This window comes from Tachysurus vachellii, chromosome 17 (assembly GCF_030014155.1).
Source record: "Tachysurus vachellii isolate PV-2020 chromosome 17, HZAU_Pvac_v1, whole genome shotgun sequence".
Classification (NCBI taxonomy): Eukaryota; Metazoa; Chordata; class Actinopteri; order Siluriformes; family Bagridae; genus Tachysurus; species Tachysurus vachellii.
In genome coordinates, this window is record NC_083476.1 from 16,131,139 (window position 1) to 16,148,163 (window position 17,025).

A 17,025-nucleotide genomic window follows, 5' to 3' on the forward strand; every position below is an offset into this window, starting at 1 on the left:
ATCACAGTGCCAACAAGATGTTATTCCGTACTTAGTATTTTATACACTTCAGTATTCAGTACTATTCACTATTTCATACACTTGACCTTTCTACCACACTTGCAGAACTTGTATTAGATACAAAATGCTGGCATTCTTTATGTAGTAATTTGATCCATAAAATCCGTTATAAAGCCACAAATCACAAAACTAGATTTAAGTATATAGTGGCAGGCCGCCTAAGATTGAAAAGATAATAAACTAATATCTCATTAAAAACTTTTACATTTAAAACGTTAATGAGTTGCCCTTTCCAATATGGCGGCGCCGTTGACGTGCTTGCCTTAACCTATCCGAGTCATTGTTTCATATCTCAGAGGGAAAATGTCTGTAATATGTATTTAGTCCATTTCACTTTAAATTTGTATGTAATCGTTGTTAATCTGAGTTTCATTCGTGTGGCCATACCGCAAACATCAATTAATCTAACGTGCATTTTACAGTTTTCAGTCTAGACCGGATGTTACATATTCCTGAGCGGAAGCAAAATCACGCAGCGTTTTGTTAGTTCTCTGAAACGTTCTACTCTTTTTATCCTAAAGGACTTTTTTCAAGTTTTTAAGCGGCCCACACCGCAGGGGAACGTAAGTATGTTATCGAATTACATTTTAAAGACGCCTAATCCAGTTTAGTTTGTTTATAAATGTTGTTTTTATCCTTGTTTATGTAACTGTCTATGTTAGCTATGCCGCTGAAGGCCTTGTTGTCTTGCTAGCACATGATAGCACATGCTAACACTTCCTCTCTGCTGTCGCACTGCGCTGGGAAATCTATTATTTGGGTAAATTAGAGCTGATCGTGCGATAAATTGTTAGTTTCCTAACCAGCTCACCAGGATCATGTCGTTTTATTTGTCTTTATTCTTACTTTTTTGTCATGTTCCCATGTACATGGTTCATTATGTAGCCAGTCAGTGCCTTTACGTTGTATGTAAAACATTCGTCTGCGTCAAGAAACACGATCTTCAGCTTCTTTGTAATGACATAAGGCATATTTAAGTCAGAAATGTCTGAAGCACAGATGTTTCAGTGCTAATGTTTCATGTTAACCGTTAATAGCCCGTTATTAGTAGATAAACGGGGTTTACTCGGTCAGATCGACGCTCTGTTGACAATAATCAAGTAGTGGGAACCTGCTCCGTCCCCGAAACAATCCAGTCCTTCTGAGTCAAAACCATTAAGGGATCCACTTCAGTTTTTTAGTGCTGCTGTTTTTCAAATACGTTGTTTTTAAAGGGTTTTGTGTGTAAATCTTTTAATAGCCCTTGCAGACATGTCAGACTTCATTGAAAGCGAGGCGGAGGAGTCTGAGGAGGAGTTTGCGGAGAAGGATCTGAAGCCCAAGAAGACACAGAGGTTTATGGAAGACGATGATGATGGTAAGAGGTTTTTTTTTTTTTTTTTTTTACACCAGCCTTTTTACATCTAAATGTACTGCTTGAATCTGACATCAGGATTTTTAGTCATTTTTTCTGACATGTACCACGTATCACTTAATAATTATTAGACCAGATCTATAAGATATAAGCTTTTGTGTTGATATTAAAATTCGAAAATGTGTAATTGTTCCACCTGCATCTGTATGTATGTGCAATTTTGTGATCTGTATATAATACGCTTTAATATGTGTAACTAACCACGTGTCTTTCCCTGTTTTGTTGGGGGTGTTTTGTTTTTTGTTTGCTTGTTTTGTTAGAAGAGGAAGATGAGAACACAGAAGATCAAGATGAACATGGAAACCTGAGAGGACTTATTGATGATGACAATGAGGAGGAAGAGGAGGAGGAGAATAGAAGTGGAGGTGGAGACAGTGATTCTGGAGAGGAGGTCCGGCATCGACGCAGGAAGCGTGGTAAGTATTAGTTATGTTTGTTTTGGGCTTTTCAGAAAAGCTAATACACAAGCTGTGTATTTTGTTGTTGTTGTTTGTTTGGTGTTTTATTTATTTGTAGCTCACATTTTGCAAACCTTTTTCTCTACTAGATTATGATGACCTTCTGGATGACGATGATCTGGATCTTATTGAAGAAAACTTGGGAGTTAAAATGAAGAGGGTGGGTCTGCAGAAGCTTTAGTTCTGCTACCATGCTCATGATGCCTATATGTGGTAAAGATTGTATATAAACATGAAACGGGTTAAGAAAAAACCCAGAAGTCAATTTGTTTATATGATTAAGTCTTTATTACCATGTCAAAGGCAAAGATTGATGTCATCATTTCCTGTTTTGCATGTGGTGTCATACGTTATATAAATATTTAATACATGACAATATGACAACTAGAATTTTATTGTGATTTTGCATAAAATACATTAACATCATTTACAGTTATGGCATATGGCAGATGCCCTTATCCAGACAGACTGGTTGATATGTCAACACAGATAAGCAGTTGCAGATGAAAGCTCTTGCTCAAGGCAGCTTGGCGACCCTCCTTGTGCTCTCTGTAATACTGTTTGTGCCACTGAAGTGACCCAGATATCATATTCACCTATACAGAAAAAGAAGTACTCGCGTGTGAGAACAATGGATGATGATGGTGAAGACGATGAGAAAGACCAGATTGCAGATGAGATCTTTACCAGGGATGGTGATGGAGAAGGGGAAGATGTTGGAGAAGGTGGTGAAGCACTGCACCCAGGGGATGATGAAGAGGAAGAAGACGGAGAGGAATCAGGTTAAGTATCATGAAGTACTATGTGGCATACATGATTGAATAGCATAATGACAGATCTGCTGTTTATGCTGGTATTAATGCTGATTATGTTGTGTTGACCTGTACAGACATAGATGATTTTATTGTGGATGATGATGGACAGCCCATCACCAAAAAGAAGGGAAAGAAGTTTACTGGCTATACTGACGCGTAAGTAATCATACTATGTACAGTACATCAGTATATACTGTTGTTTTTAGAAAATAATGGTGTTCTTTTAAGTGACATGAGACTAATTGACACTTTCTTCCACTTTTTTAAGTGCTTTACAAGAGGCCCAAGAAATCTTTGGTGGAGACTTCGACTTTGCTGAGTTTGATCCTGACACATACGCTCATGCCGAGGAGGAAGAGGAGGATCAAGATGATGAAGCATGGGAACGACCAAAGAAGCAGACAAAGAGGAGAGTGGGCCGCCGTAGCATCTTCGAGATCTACGAACCCAGTGAGCTGGAGAGCAGTCACATGACTGATCAAGACAATGAAATACGTTCCACAGATATGCCTGAGAGGTTCCAGGTGGGTTTGTACAGTAACATTAAATGTAAATTACCAGCTGGTATCAGCAATTTGAATTCTGTGGTATATTATAGAGATCACAGTTTTAAAGTTTACAATTAAGGATGTTTAATTAGATACTTGGCTCAGACTTTCAGCTACAACGTGAGACGTTGCATAGCTGATGACAAGTCAAAGAAAAACGTTTAGTGAAAAAGAAATGAATGATAAATGTCAATCCTATTTTGACATAATTAGCTATAATGTAATCATTGTGTTTATTTTTTTAGATGTATTGAAACTTAAGTCAATTAATTATGATGTATTATGTGCCTAAATTCAGTAGAAAATGATTGTCTGTGATTGTGGTCTGCAGTTGCGCACTATTCCTGTGAAGCCTGCTGAGGATGATGAACTAGAGGAAGAGGCTGAATGGATCTACAGAAATGCTTTCTCTACACCCACTATATCCATGCAGGTATTGTAAAGCTCCTTGTTTTTGAATGGATTTAAATCCTACAATCCTCTGTGGTAATTATACCTATTTGCCTACATTTTAGGAGAGTACAGACTACCTGGACCGTGGAACCACCACTAACTTTAGCAGGAGAGGCCCCAGTACCATTGCTAAGATCAAGGAGGCACTCAACTTTATGAGGAACCAGCACTTTGAGGTGCTGTTTTTATGAAACAATAATTTACTGAAATAAATCTATATTTAAAAACCACGTTATGTTTGTTTCCAAGTAGAATCTCCCTAGCCAATATGTGCTTGCTGAATTGTCTGGCTCATTATTTATAATCCTCTTACTGTCTATTGTCCTTTTCCTCTCTTTTTCATCTTGCAGGTGCCATTTATTGCTTTCTACAGGAAGGAATATGTGGAACCAGAGCTCAACATTAATGATTTGTGGAAGGTGTGGCAATGGGACGAGAAGGTAAGCTTACTGTTCTATTTTACATCACTTATATTGCATGGTTTGTGTTGTTCATGTAGTATTGTTTGAAATGCGTGTCTTTTTCCTCAGTGGACCCAGCTGAGGACACGTAAGCAGAACCTAACACGGCTATTTCAGAGAATGCAGTCATATCAGTTTGAACAGATCTCAGCTGACCCTGATAAGCCACTGGCTGATGCTATTCGTCCACTGGACACAGCTGACATGGAAAGGTTAGCGGATAGAGTAAATGGAATATTTATGAATGAAATGTTTTATTAATGTATATGTACGAATGTAAAATTTATGTCTTTATATTGCTCTGATGTCAAACCCTTTTTTGTTCTTTTTTTAAATTGTAGACTAAAAGATGTCCAGTCTATAGAAGAGTTGAGTGACGTTTACAACCACTTTTTGCTCTATTATGGACGAGACATCCCCAGGATGCAGAACGCAAACAAAGCCACCAAGAAAAAACTGAAGAAGATCAAGGAAGTGTCTGAGGAAGATGGTACAACCATGTTATGATGGAATATTGCATTCCTGAGAATATATGGATATCAATGTGATACTGACTTTTGCTTATAAAAGGTGAGGAAGCTGAGGTGGAAGAAGAGGAGGAAGAGGAAGCGGAGCAGAAGGGGCCGGATCTAAAGCAAGCCTCCCGTAGAGACATGTACAGCATCTGCCAGGCTGCAGGACTTGGTCTGTGATTATGCCAGATGGGAGGGATTTTTTTAAATATAATAATATTCTGATTATGCTGATATATTGGAATCTAATATGTGCAGAAATTGGGTAATTTTATGCGCACTTTGACACATTGTTTTATGGATAAATTATATTGCATAGCGTCAGGATGTCTTTAGAGGCATGTGCATGCTGAAAATGAATGTAAAATAATTATACTGGCTATTTTCGTGGCTTTTCAGATGGACTGGCCAAGAAGTTTGGTCTCACTCCTGAGCAGTTTGGTGAAAATTTGCGTGACAGTTACCAGCGACACGAGACTGAGCAGTTCCCTGCAGAGCCATTGGAGCTGGCTAAGGACTATATATGCAGGTAACAACCAAGAGTCACCTTGACTTACAAAATTCATACTGCTTGCAGTTACAGGAACTGTAGCAAAATAATGCATATTTATTTTGGTGCTTACAGCCAGTTTAGCACACCAGAAACTGTTCTTGAGGGCACACGCTACATGGTCGCCATGCAAATTGCCCGTGAACCTCTGGTCAGACATGTCCTAAGACAGACCTTCCAGGAAAGGGCCAAGATTAACATCAAGCCCACTAAAAAGGGCAAAAAGGTAAAGGCTTTAAGACTCCATCATGTAAATAGGTTTGTCCATTTTTGAAACAAACGATTATGACCGTTCTGTCAAATACTGCACATACATTAAAATTTTAATTTTCTAACAATATGGGGAGGTTTTTGTTGTTTAGAAAAAAACATTTATGATCTCATTATAATGCTTTTCAATCAGCAGTGTGTTTTACTTTTATATAATTATAAAATTGTATATTTTTTTAAAGGATACATTAAATGGTGCATGAATTTAGCACAGAAAATTGTAGATTTTGTGATTTAAAGATTTAATCAGTCATTTTTTTGTGTTCCAGGATGTAGATGAGGCACATTATGCATATTCCTTCAAATACTTAAAGAACAAGGCTGTGAAAGAGCTAAATGGAGATCAGTTCCTGAAGATGTGCTTAGCAGAAGATGAGGGACTACTCACTATAGACATCAGCATTGACCTAGTTGGAGTTAAAGGGTAAAACCTATTCTATCTATTCTGTACCTTCACAGGTCTAGAACGTTTAAGTCTTGCTTGATTTAACAGATCATTTAAAAATGTGCAGTATTAAAATGAAGTAAAACTGTAATACAGTTAATTATCTTTTCCACCCTTTTTTTTTTTTTTTTGTCGTTCCTTCCATTGCAGCTATGGCGATCAGACCTACTTTGATGAGATAAAGCAGTTCTACTACAGAGATGAGTTCAGTCACCAGGTGCAGGAGTGGAATAAACAGAGAACCCTGGCCATCGAACGGTCCCTCCAGCATTTCCTTTATCCACAGATGGCCAAGGAGCTGAAAAACAAACTCATTGCTGAGGCCAAGGAAAACATTGTTAAGGTCAGTTTATAGTGCTTGAAATGTGATTTTAAGATGTTTTACCTTCTGCAAATTCAGATACAAGAACTCTCTCACACACAAGTTAGTATAATCAGGGTTTCCGCGGGGTCATAAAAAGTCATACATTTAACAATAAAAATTTAAGGCCATAAAAAGACATAAAAACGTCCGGATTTTCCATACAAGGTCATAAAAAACATTTAGCCACGACTTAAATTGATATGCTCGTCCATTAATTTGTTCTTCAATCAAAATGCGCTCGCGGCGGCAATGGCATTCATTTGTTTCGCCTGTTGTAGTTCTGTATGAGGAATCTGGGTGGTATCACACTGGTATCACAGCGTTCCAGAACTACAAGGTCCATGCGGCAGCATACAGACTTGTCGGAAGGACTTTCACAGAAACCCGTGCGAACTCCGAACATACTGTATCATACTGAGTCACTGCTTAGTTTAATTGAAATCATCCTGGCTATCACAATGGGAAAATGTACCTTTAACAATCTGTGGCTCGAAGACGGTGCGTTTAGTAGCTGGCTCAAGCCCGTCGCTAACAATTGGTATCAAGCCTATTGCACTCTGTGTATGAAGACATTGGAGCTGTCTAGTTTAGGCATAAAAGCCTTGAAGTCGGAAAAGCATATCGTTGCTGTAAAAGGCCTGCAGCGGGTGCAGGCGCTCCGTCACTAACGTTACCCGTTCCAAGTACAGCGTGGGATTCCGTTACTGTCACATCCAGTGCCACACACAGTGGTTTCGGATCAACCTAAACACTGAAAGCGGAGGTCCTGTGGGTGTTGATTACTATATTAATAGAATTACTCTTTAAATAATAAAACTTGTTACTTGTTACTCGTGTAGGTCATAAATTCAAATCATAATGGTCATAAAAAGGTCTTAAAAAGTCTTAAATTTGACTGATTAAACCCTGCAGAAACCCTGATAATTATATTATATTATATTATATTATATACAATGCATAGAGGCTGTGATCTCATCAGCACTGCATCTCCTCATTGCTCCTCATATAACTTAATTTCCTTCATTTGTGACCCAGAATTATCAGTCCTTTTAGAAAAAGTCATGAAGCCACTTACCCATGAAGAAAGCTATTAGCCTTATCAATGTGTACATCAAGGCAGTACATACTAATGCTCATGCAATTTGAAACCATTGTTAGCTCTGTTACTGATTCTAGAGTTTCTTGTGCAGTGATGATTGATCTGTAGACATAACCAGATGTTTACATTTTGAAACATATTCAATTGTAGTGATGTTTCTGCTGTGATGTTTTCATGACTCTGTGATGCAGTCATGCTGCAGGAAGCTCTATAACTGGCTGAAGGTGGCTCCTTATAGGCCGGACCAGCAGGTGGAGGAGGATGATGACCTAATGGATGACACTCAAGGCAAAGGAATCCGCGTCTTAGGAGTGGCCTTTGCTTCCGGCAGGTACTGACTGTTTATAGGGTTAAAAAAAGTGTGATTTGAATGGTTTTGTTACAAATGTATTTGCTGCCATGCCTATGGACATAATATAATTTTGTGGACATTCAAATATTTTGCATGTGTGTATTTGTACAGAGACACACCAGTATTCTGTGCTTTGATTAATGGTGAAGGGGAAGTTGTGGACTTCCTCAGACTTCCTTACTTCTTAAAAAGGAGGAATGCATGGAGGGAGGAAGAACGGGAGAAAAAGGTGAAACACTCAAAGGCTATAATCATTTTTTTTTTTTTACCACTTTGCAGACTTAATATTCTTAAAGTAATTCAACAATATTACATCTCAACAGCTTCAAGACATTGAAAATCTGAAGAAGTTTCTTCTTAGTAAGAAACCCCATGTGGTGGCTGTTGCTGGTGAAAATCGGTATTTTTCCTTTTTTTTTTTTCCCCTGAAGCTTTAGCAGATTGATATTCATACATATTGCTCTCTTCTTGTGTGTGTTAACTGTGCATCAGTCAGTAATGATTCTGCACTGTTTTCCATGCAGTGATGCACACATGCTGATGGAGGACATCAAGCGCACTGTCAGTGAATTGGAGCAAGATTCGTCACTGCCCGCTGTGGGAGTCGAGCTGGTGGACAACGAGTTAGCTACACTGTATATGAATAGCAGAAAGTCTGAGGTGACTCAAAAGATATACTTGGATTTTCCTTGTAATCACTGTAATCTGCATCAATAGCGTGTGTGTGATAACTACAGGCAAGAATTTCATCACCTTTTCAACTTGCACTTGCACCATCAAGTTACATTTCTTTTTTTAAAGATGTCCCATCTCTTTAAAGGAATAATTTCACCGCTTTAACTCAAGCTTAATTTACAAATATTGTATGACTAAAGAATTCATAATTACACTTAAATATTTCTAGGATATATAATAGGATAAATAATAAGTAATAAATAATTCTTTGGCTTCACTAACAATAGATATCAGTCAAGTGAATTAAGTACATCCAAAAGCTGCTGCTCATGCACTATTTCTCTGGTGTAGGCGGACTTTAGGGACTACCCTCCTCTTCTGCGCCAGGCTGTGTCTGTTGCCCGCAAGATTCAGGACCCACTGGTGGAGTTTGCACAAGTGTGCAGCAGTGACGAGGACATCCTGTGCCTTAAAATGCATCCACTACAGGTATTGTACTTCTGAGCGGTAGATAATATATCCACACAAGTTGTAATATAATATATTTTGGACTAATATTTATATTTAGGATTAGTTGTAAACTGATCGTTTGTAAAACATTAATATGTGCTGGTCACTCTGAGTTGTGTGATATACACAGAGTTCTATTTATATTTTTTTAATGACCGTTTCTGCAAGGTGAGAAAAAATTCTAAAAATTGTTGCAGATGTGAACTTCTGTTTCCATTTTGAGGCTACAACAACTTGCTTGCTTGATTTTACAGGATTTTTTAAGAATTGAAATAAATATAGTATTTTTTGCGATGTAAATTTTCTTGTTTGTACTGACTGAGAAAGCTAAACAAACTAGCTCTAATTTGTATTCTGAGAATTGTACGTAAAAGAAAAATCATATGTGCTAGAATTTTATTCATGCAACATATAGGTATTGATTTTTATTTTAATTTCTATGAATTATGTGATGGGTACAATAAAGGGTAGGTGAATGTTGTAATTCATTTGTTTGTGTTCTCATAACTGGTTACTTATAACTTTCAGGAGCATGTGGTGAAGGAGGAGTTACTCAGTGCACTTTACTGTGAGTTTATTAATCGTGTGAACGAAGTTGGTGTAGATGTGAACAGGGCCATTGCTCATCCTTACATGCAGAGCATGGTTCAATATGTCTGTGGCTTAGGACCAAGAAAAGGATCACATCTACTTAAGGCAAGTGTGCTCTCTAACATGTAGTGTTAAATATATGCTACACTATACGGATTCTCTGGTTTTCAAATTTGGTTTACTTTTATTTTTTTCAACAGATTCTTAAACAGAACAACACTCGATTGGAAAACCGGACGCAGTTGGTCACAATGTGCCATATGGGACCTAAAGTGTTTATCAACTGCGCTGGATTTATCAAAATTGACACTGCTTCCCTTGGAGACAGGTGACCTAATTCTAACGTGTTTAGATCTGATCTTCCTTTGGTTTAATTTGATGTAGAGCTGAAAAGTATCCTGAAGTGTCTTTATTTCACTCTGTAGCACCGACTCCTACATTGAGGTTCTGGATGGCTCTCGTGTTCATCCTGAGACTTACGAGTGGGCTCGTAAAATGGCAGTGGATGCCCTGGAGTATGATGAGTCAGCAGAAGATGCAAATCCTGCAGGAGCTTTGGAAGAGATTCTGGAGAACCCAGAGAGACTAAAGGACCTGGACCTGGACGCATTTGCTGAGGAGTTGGAGAGACAGGTGAGTCAGTAACAGATAATACAGCTCTTTCATACAGTAAGATTATATGCACAAGAAGACCAGGGATTTATAGGATTATGGAGTGTAATGAAATCATTAATATGTTTCTAAATGCATGACCTTGAAGAAAACATTTCCTTTCTTTTTTTTTTTTTTTTTTTAAAGGTTTTTTTAATCTTTTTTTGTAATGTGTCCATTGCAGCCCCTGTTTGAATACATTTGCATAAATAAGTAGATGAGAAAACCATCAATGCGTTTATTTAAAAACCTGAAAATGTGTAAGCACTAAAGAATGTTTTCCTTCCTGTTTCTCAGGGTTACGGCAATAAGGGAATCACACTGTATGATATCCGTGCTGAACTCAGCTGTAGGTATAAAGATTTGCGAGCTCCATACAGACCACCCAACACAGAGGAGGTCTTTAACCTGCTCACTAAGGAGACCCCTGAAACCTTCTATATCGGTAGGTGCTATACCACTGCCCCAGCGATGGACTTGAAAGTCTTGAATTAGAATCAATTAGAATCAAAAACCTTTGTGGATTTACATTATTTGAAGAAATCCATGTTATTTATTTTCCTATACCCTTCTCATATGTACATAGGTAAGCTAATAACCAGTGTCGTAACTGGCATCGCTCACAGACGGCCTCAAGGGGAAAGTTATGACCAGGCCATTCGTAATGATGAGACTGGTCTGTGGCAGTGTCCCTTTTGCCAGCAGGACAACTTCCCTGAGCTCAGTGAGGTGTGGAACATTCTCTTCTGTACTTTTTCAACTTTATTAATAAGCAATTTAAGTTATATAAATTGTTTGATTAAGGAGTAATTACAGGTATGATATGATGCTCTTTATCTCTTATATCTGTGCCCTAAAATGAGCATAAGAAATTGTGTGAAAATGGTCATAAACAAATAACCTTTTTTTTTTTCCCTCTTCCTCAGGTCTGGAATCACTTTGACAGTGGCTCCTGTCCTGGACAGGCTATCGGTGTGAGAAGTCGTCTAGATAACGGTGTCATGGGTTTCATCCCTACAAAGTTCCTCTCAGACAAGGTGGTTAAGCATCCTGAAGAGAGGGTCAAGGTGAGGTCATCATATTCAAGAACTTATTCTCATTCATTTCTCTTTTAATATTTATTAACTGCAATGAGAAATATGTTAAAAGCAGTTATTTAAGGAAGTTTCACCAGTTGTGAAGTAGAGTTGGCAGATTTTTAGTAACTACATATTCATCCTTACTCAACCTACAGTAGCTCACAATTCTTTGTCTTTAGGTTGGTATGACCGTTCATTGTCGTATCATGAAGATTGACATTGAGAAGTTCAACGTGGACCTTACCTGTAGGACATCTGACCTCAGTGACAAGAACAATGAGTGGAAGCTTCCTAAGGACACCTACTATGATTTTGATGCTGAAACTGAGGATGTCAAAAAAGATGAAGAGCATAAGAAGAAACAACAAAGGACCAGTAAGACTCTCATCTAATGATATTTAAGTGATGCTACAAAAAGCAAGGTGGTTCCTCAGATTCATAGATATGTGACTGTGTTTGTCTCTTTCTCTTTCATAGCTTATATTAAGCGTGTCATTGCCCACCCTTCGTTCCACAACATTAACTTCAAGCAGGCAGAGAAGATGATGGAGACGATGGATCAGGGTGATGTTGTGATCAGGCCGAGCAGTAAAGGGGAGAACCATCTGACTGTCACCTGGAAGGTAGCAGAAGGGATCTACCAGCATGTAGATATACGAGAGGAGGGCAAAGAGAATGCCTTCAGCTTGGGACACACACTGTGGATTAACACTGAGGTGAACTTGTCAGATATTGTGTGGAGGAATCTGCTACAGTTTCTTAACTCGTTATGTGTGCCAGAAATGTGACATTTTTCTTGTACTGACTAGAAATTCTTTGCATGCAGGAGTTTGAAGATCTTGATGAAATCACTGCCCGTTATGTGCAGCCCATGGCTGCTTTTGCTCGGGATCTGCTTAGTCACAAGTACTTCCAAGACTGCAATGGTGGAGATAGGAAGGTGTGATACTGAGTGACAAATGATTAAGCATAATACAATAAATGCACGAACAAACATTTTTTTAACATTTATTTATGTTTAATGTTAACATTTATCATTAATATTAAGTATGTTGCAAGAAAGTAACACGTCTAAAAATCAAAAGGGAAATTTGTACAGATAATGTTATGATGTACATTCTGATAATTGTTTACAGTAACGTTGAGTGATATGAACTTGGGGTTTACAAAAACATTGGCAACTATAGCTTTGAAAGCATGCGTTAATGTTCGGAAGCTCGAATAGAATTTAGCTAAATATATTGAGTTATACAGTGATACAGTTGTGTTGTGTAGAACACTTCTATTACACTTATCACTGCATTCTATAGACCTATAGACACTAGTCAGGCCTGTGTGTGTATACAACCTTTAAACCATCAAAGAAATTAAAACACATCTGTAGTATGTTCTCTATTAGACTGTGTCAGATAACGTTTTTGACATTTATTTATCCTGTTGTGCAGAAAATGGAGGAGATCCTTATAAAGGCAAAGAAAGAGAAGCCCACGTTCATCCCTTACTATGTTTCGGCCTGCAGAGACCTACCAGGAAAGTTCCTGTTAGGATACCAGCCTAGAGGGAAGCCAAGGTATGTCTAGCTTCAAACATAAAACTTGCTGTTCACTTTTACAAGTTTACAAACATCAAACATGTGGTTGCTTTGACTGCAGGATAGAGTATGTGACCATCACGCCAGATGGATTCAGGTACCGGTCACAAATATTCCCCACAGTCAATGGACTTTTCCGCTGGTTTAAAGATCACTACCAGGAGCCTGTGCCAGGTCAGTGACGGCTCTTGTGTGACCTTTAATCTGGGCTGATTTCCAAATTGAGTAACTCTTCTTTAATTGATGGTGTATACATGGTGTTTATTATTTAGTACACAAATATGTATTTTGTTTTTTCACCTGTGTGAATGTATGTCTGTATGTCTGAAGGAGTTACGCCCAGCAGTAGCAGCAGAATGCGCACACCAGCATCTGTGAATGCAACTCCAGCCAACATTAACTTTGCAGGTCAGTGCTACACATTTTAAGAATTGTTAGGTCTGTACATTTTTAAACCTCAGGGGACATATACACACACACAATCTGTGGGGAAAAATTATAAGGCACAAATATTACAAGACATATACCAGTTAAGTGAGTTTGCACCTGCTATGGTGCTCAGACTTAAAAAGTTTGTCTGTTAGAATACGGTTTTAATTAAGCCCCAACAGCCTTTATCTATTCCCTGTCCACTTAATATTTAACTTTGATTTTTTCTTTTTGTCTTTCTCTTTTAGACCTAACCCGGGCCGTCAATGCTCTGCCCAGGAATGTGACATCACAGATGTTTAACGCTATAGCAGCAGTAACAGGGCAAGGCCAAAATCCTAACACTACTCCAGCACAGTGGGGCTCAAGCCAGTATGGTTACAGTGGAGGCAGCAGTGCAGGAGGAGGAGGCAGCAGCAGTGCTTATCATGTATGCATATCAAACCCTGTACAATATTTACCTCACCACAAATGAGCATACAATCTTGTAGGCATTAGAGTCAGTTTCATTTCTTATATTTTAATACATTTAATAATTTTCTTTTTCCTCTTTTGTGAACTTGCAGGTGTTTGCAACACCACAGCAGCCTATTGCGACACCAATGATGACACCCAGCTACTCGTACACTACCCCTGGCCAACAGCAGACCATGAGCACACCACAGTATCCCAGCAGCACACCACAGTCTTCCCACAGCCACCACCAACACCCTTCATCAACACCATCGTCATCCTCTTCTTCATCCAGGGTTCGGACACCACAGCCAAAGTGAGTGAATGTTAACATTTTAGAGCCTTCTATAAAGATCTATAATATTCTGCTGCGTAACTTGATTTAAAACAGTAGTTCAGCTAAAGCTACATCGCATAACCTTGCTTGAGTAAGCAGGTGTGGGTTATAGCAGCGGTCCCCAACCTTTTTTTCACCGCGGACCGGTCAATGTTTGATAATTTTACCGCGGCCCGCTGTGGGTGGGGGGTGGTGGCTATACAATTAAATTAAAATTAATAATTTTAATTTAATTGTATTTAAACATGCCTTTTTAACTCACTACAATGCTAAATCAATGAGAACCCTGAGCTTGTTTCTTTGCAATGAGACGGTTCCATCTGGGGTAATAGGAGACAATAACACCCGAAGTGTGTTGCTTATGTCCAGTTTATTCCGTTTTTTTGTTTTGGTTGCTGTCACTGCAGAAAACCCCGCTTCACACAGATAGCATGTCGGAAATGGCAATAGGGATTTAAGTGCTGTGGTGGCAATCTCAGGATATTCCGCCATGACTTTAATCCAGAACACCGGCAGAGATTCTAACTTTCTAACGACGTCTGTTTCTTACTCATTTTTGCTAATTTGTGGGTTAAATTTGAGCAAACACAATATACACGTACACCAAGTACTGTTAAACATGAGAATGTACCGGTGAACAGAGAGAAGAGCTTCTCTCCGTGCATGCACCTTCTCTCACTTTCTCGTCCATGGAAAGTCGCACAAACCCAAGAGAAATACACCACATTAAATAAAATGGAAATAATTTAATGTTCCTTGGGCAGCCCGGTACCATTTGGCCCACGGACCGGTACCGGTCCGCGGCCCGGGGGTTGGGGACCACTGGGTTATGGGATAAAGATTTAAGAAGAATAAGTAGTAAAATTTACAAAATGAGACTGGAGTTTCCTCACTTCTCACTCATGAATTAGTGAATTAGTACACACAAGACAGTGTGTTATTAATGGCACAGACCTAAATGCAGTCAATGGTGGTGTATATTTTTAGTTCCATCTGATTTATGGTGCTTGTTTCTGAATTTAGCATAGCTTGATTATTGGGAAAAAAAGCCTACAATGTGGAGCATTATGGGTAATTTGCAGAGAGTCTGGTTTAAAAGCTCAGGTATAAGAATGCATATAGCAGTGCATCATAATGCACATTACATGCTTAAATCACAAATCATTATTTGACAAATCATTGTTAGGCAAGTAGCTAGTTGACAGTCATTTAACTGATCCCAGAGACATCCTAATCTTGGAAAATTGTGTGCTGATATCTTTCCAGACCAACTAGTCACACCGCTGTGGATTGGGGTAAAATGGCTGAACAGTGGCTGCAGGAGAAGGAGGCTGAAAGACGAAAGAAGGCAACTCGCGTAACGCCACGGCCTTCACCAAGCCCCATGATCGAGAGCACGCCGATGTCCATTGCCGGAGACGCCACGCCACTGCTGGATGAAATGGACCGATAGATCTTTAACACATCCTCATTGCAAAAACAAATCCTCCACATTCATTACATCCTCATGTCTCTTTCTCATCATGTGCTTTGTTAATATTTGCTCAGTTTTTCACTGCTCAAAGTGTTTCATTTTGAAAAGCAGTCATTGAGAACTAGTGAGACAAACTCGACAGAAACGACAAACTGAATCAGGAAACGGACCTGCAGTGTTTCTCTCTTTTCTTTCTTTTCGAAAGGAGCACAGGTGTGCACGCTCTCTATTCTTGTTTTTGTTGAGGTTTTTTAAGAGACTGAATAAAACAGACAAAAAACACATGGTGGACAAGCTCTGTGGCATTGCTGCATGTTGTTGAGTTGAGAGCTGGCTAATTCAGGTCCATGTCACTAAATGGAGAGCTATTCACTCTATATAATGCATCCTAATAAATAAAACTGACCTGTGGTATCAGCCTCAATGCTATGAGACATGTTATGACAGTTTAACAGGGAAGTAGGAAATAGGTCACATTTGTGAGGTGTTCATTACAAGATGCACTTAAAACAGTGTTAATGTTTCATGTTGTCAAAGACAGCATTAAGAAGAGATAAGACCAGAAAATGTGTCTTGATTCCAGTTCTCTCTCTCTCGCAAATCTACAAGTTTCAATGCATAATGTGTATAAAAGCCAGTGTTGGAATATGTTAAGAAGCTTTACTGAATTATGGCTACTGTGGTACTTTCATACATAGGAGTATGTGTTAAAGGTTTGCTGTAACACTTACTAAAGAAATGTTTGGGGCCACAAGTCTTGCTTTCTCCCCAATTTGAATTGTATGAGGTAGTTCACTGAATTTATTCATTATGTTTGGCTTGCTGTGCTTCAACTCAGCTAGGTATCGTTTGTTCATGAGCATATTTTGTGACAGTTATTTTCTTCTTTAAAGAAACCAAACCTTGTTGGTTTCCACAGGCACATTTTCACAGGCACAGGCTTCATCCTCTTTTGTGCAAAACAATTCAGAGAAATCTGCATTAATTTGAACTATTTATCATGAGTAGAATGTGTCCTGGTGTGACAATTAACTCATATACTGTGACCATTTTTTTTTTTAAATCTTCATTTTAAACCAAGTCCTGTTCATTCTAGTTTTATAAGTTCATGAAGACTTTTTTTTTTTTTAAATATTTTGTCTTTATTATTTCCCCTGAAGCTGCCTGTAGTGTAGTCCTTCCTTTATTACTGTTAATGAATTTTAGGGAAAGAGATGTTTTTTCCCCCCTGCCATGTTCTCTGTACAGGGTTTGGTCATGTGGGTTTAGTGTGACCTAAATGGTAAGATGTGAATGTGCTGTTCAGTATATTTCACTGCTGAGATCATGTTCATTTCTTTTCTCTGATAAAATTCTTAAAAGCAATCCACCGAGCTGTCTGACTGCTTTCATTACAGAGATCATATGGCACAGTGAGTGTAGAGTGTCACCGAA

The 17,025-nt window shown here is 38.6% G+C and overlaps 2 protein-coding genes across 3 annotated transcripts in view; one reads left to right on the plus strand and one right to left on the minus strand.

Moving 5' to 3' along the window:
• The window catches only part of LOC132860195 (methyltransferase-like protein 27), a 242,299-nt gene that overhangs the window by 93,711 nt on the left and 131,563 nt on the right, over positions 1–17,025 (minus strand). The window lies entirely within an intron of this gene.
• On the plus strand, positions 487–16,956 carry supt6h (SPT6 homolog, histone chaperone and transcription elongation factor). Of its 2 annotated transcripts, none has more exons than XM_060890778.1 (37): positions 487–623; positions 1,301–1,417; positions 1,735–1,890; positions 2,022–2,092; positions 2,537–2,714; positions 2,822–2,903; positions 3,016–3,271; positions 3,627–3,728; positions 3,811–3,924; positions 4,099–4,188; positions 4,279–4,421; positions 4,551–4,699; positions 4,780–4,893; positions 5,121–5,250; positions 5,347–5,497; positions 5,811–5,965; positions 6,137–6,329; positions 7,641–7,780; positions 7,913–8,030; positions 8,125–8,201; positions 8,326–8,461; positions 8,828–8,965; positions 9,515–9,682; positions 9,778–9,905; positions 10,003–10,210; positions 10,526–10,673; positions 10,815–10,957; positions 11,155–11,295; positions 11,487–11,682; positions 11,785–12,023; positions 12,134–12,247; positions 12,753–12,877; positions 12,960–13,072; positions 13,229–13,306; positions 13,576–13,757; positions 13,894–14,096; positions 15,384–16,956. In XM_060890778.1, the coding sequence occupies exons 2-37, from the start codon at positions 1,312–1,314 to the stop codon at positions 15,568–15,570; spliced, it is 5,172 nt and encodes a 1,723-aa protein (XP_060746761.1). In that variant the 5' UTR covers positions 487–623; positions 1,301–1,311; the 3' UTR covers positions 15,571–16,956. The 2 variants fall into 2 exon arrangements, with proteins under 2 accessions (XP_060746761.1, XP_060746760.1); XM_060890777.1 differs by having other exon boundaries at positions 496–627.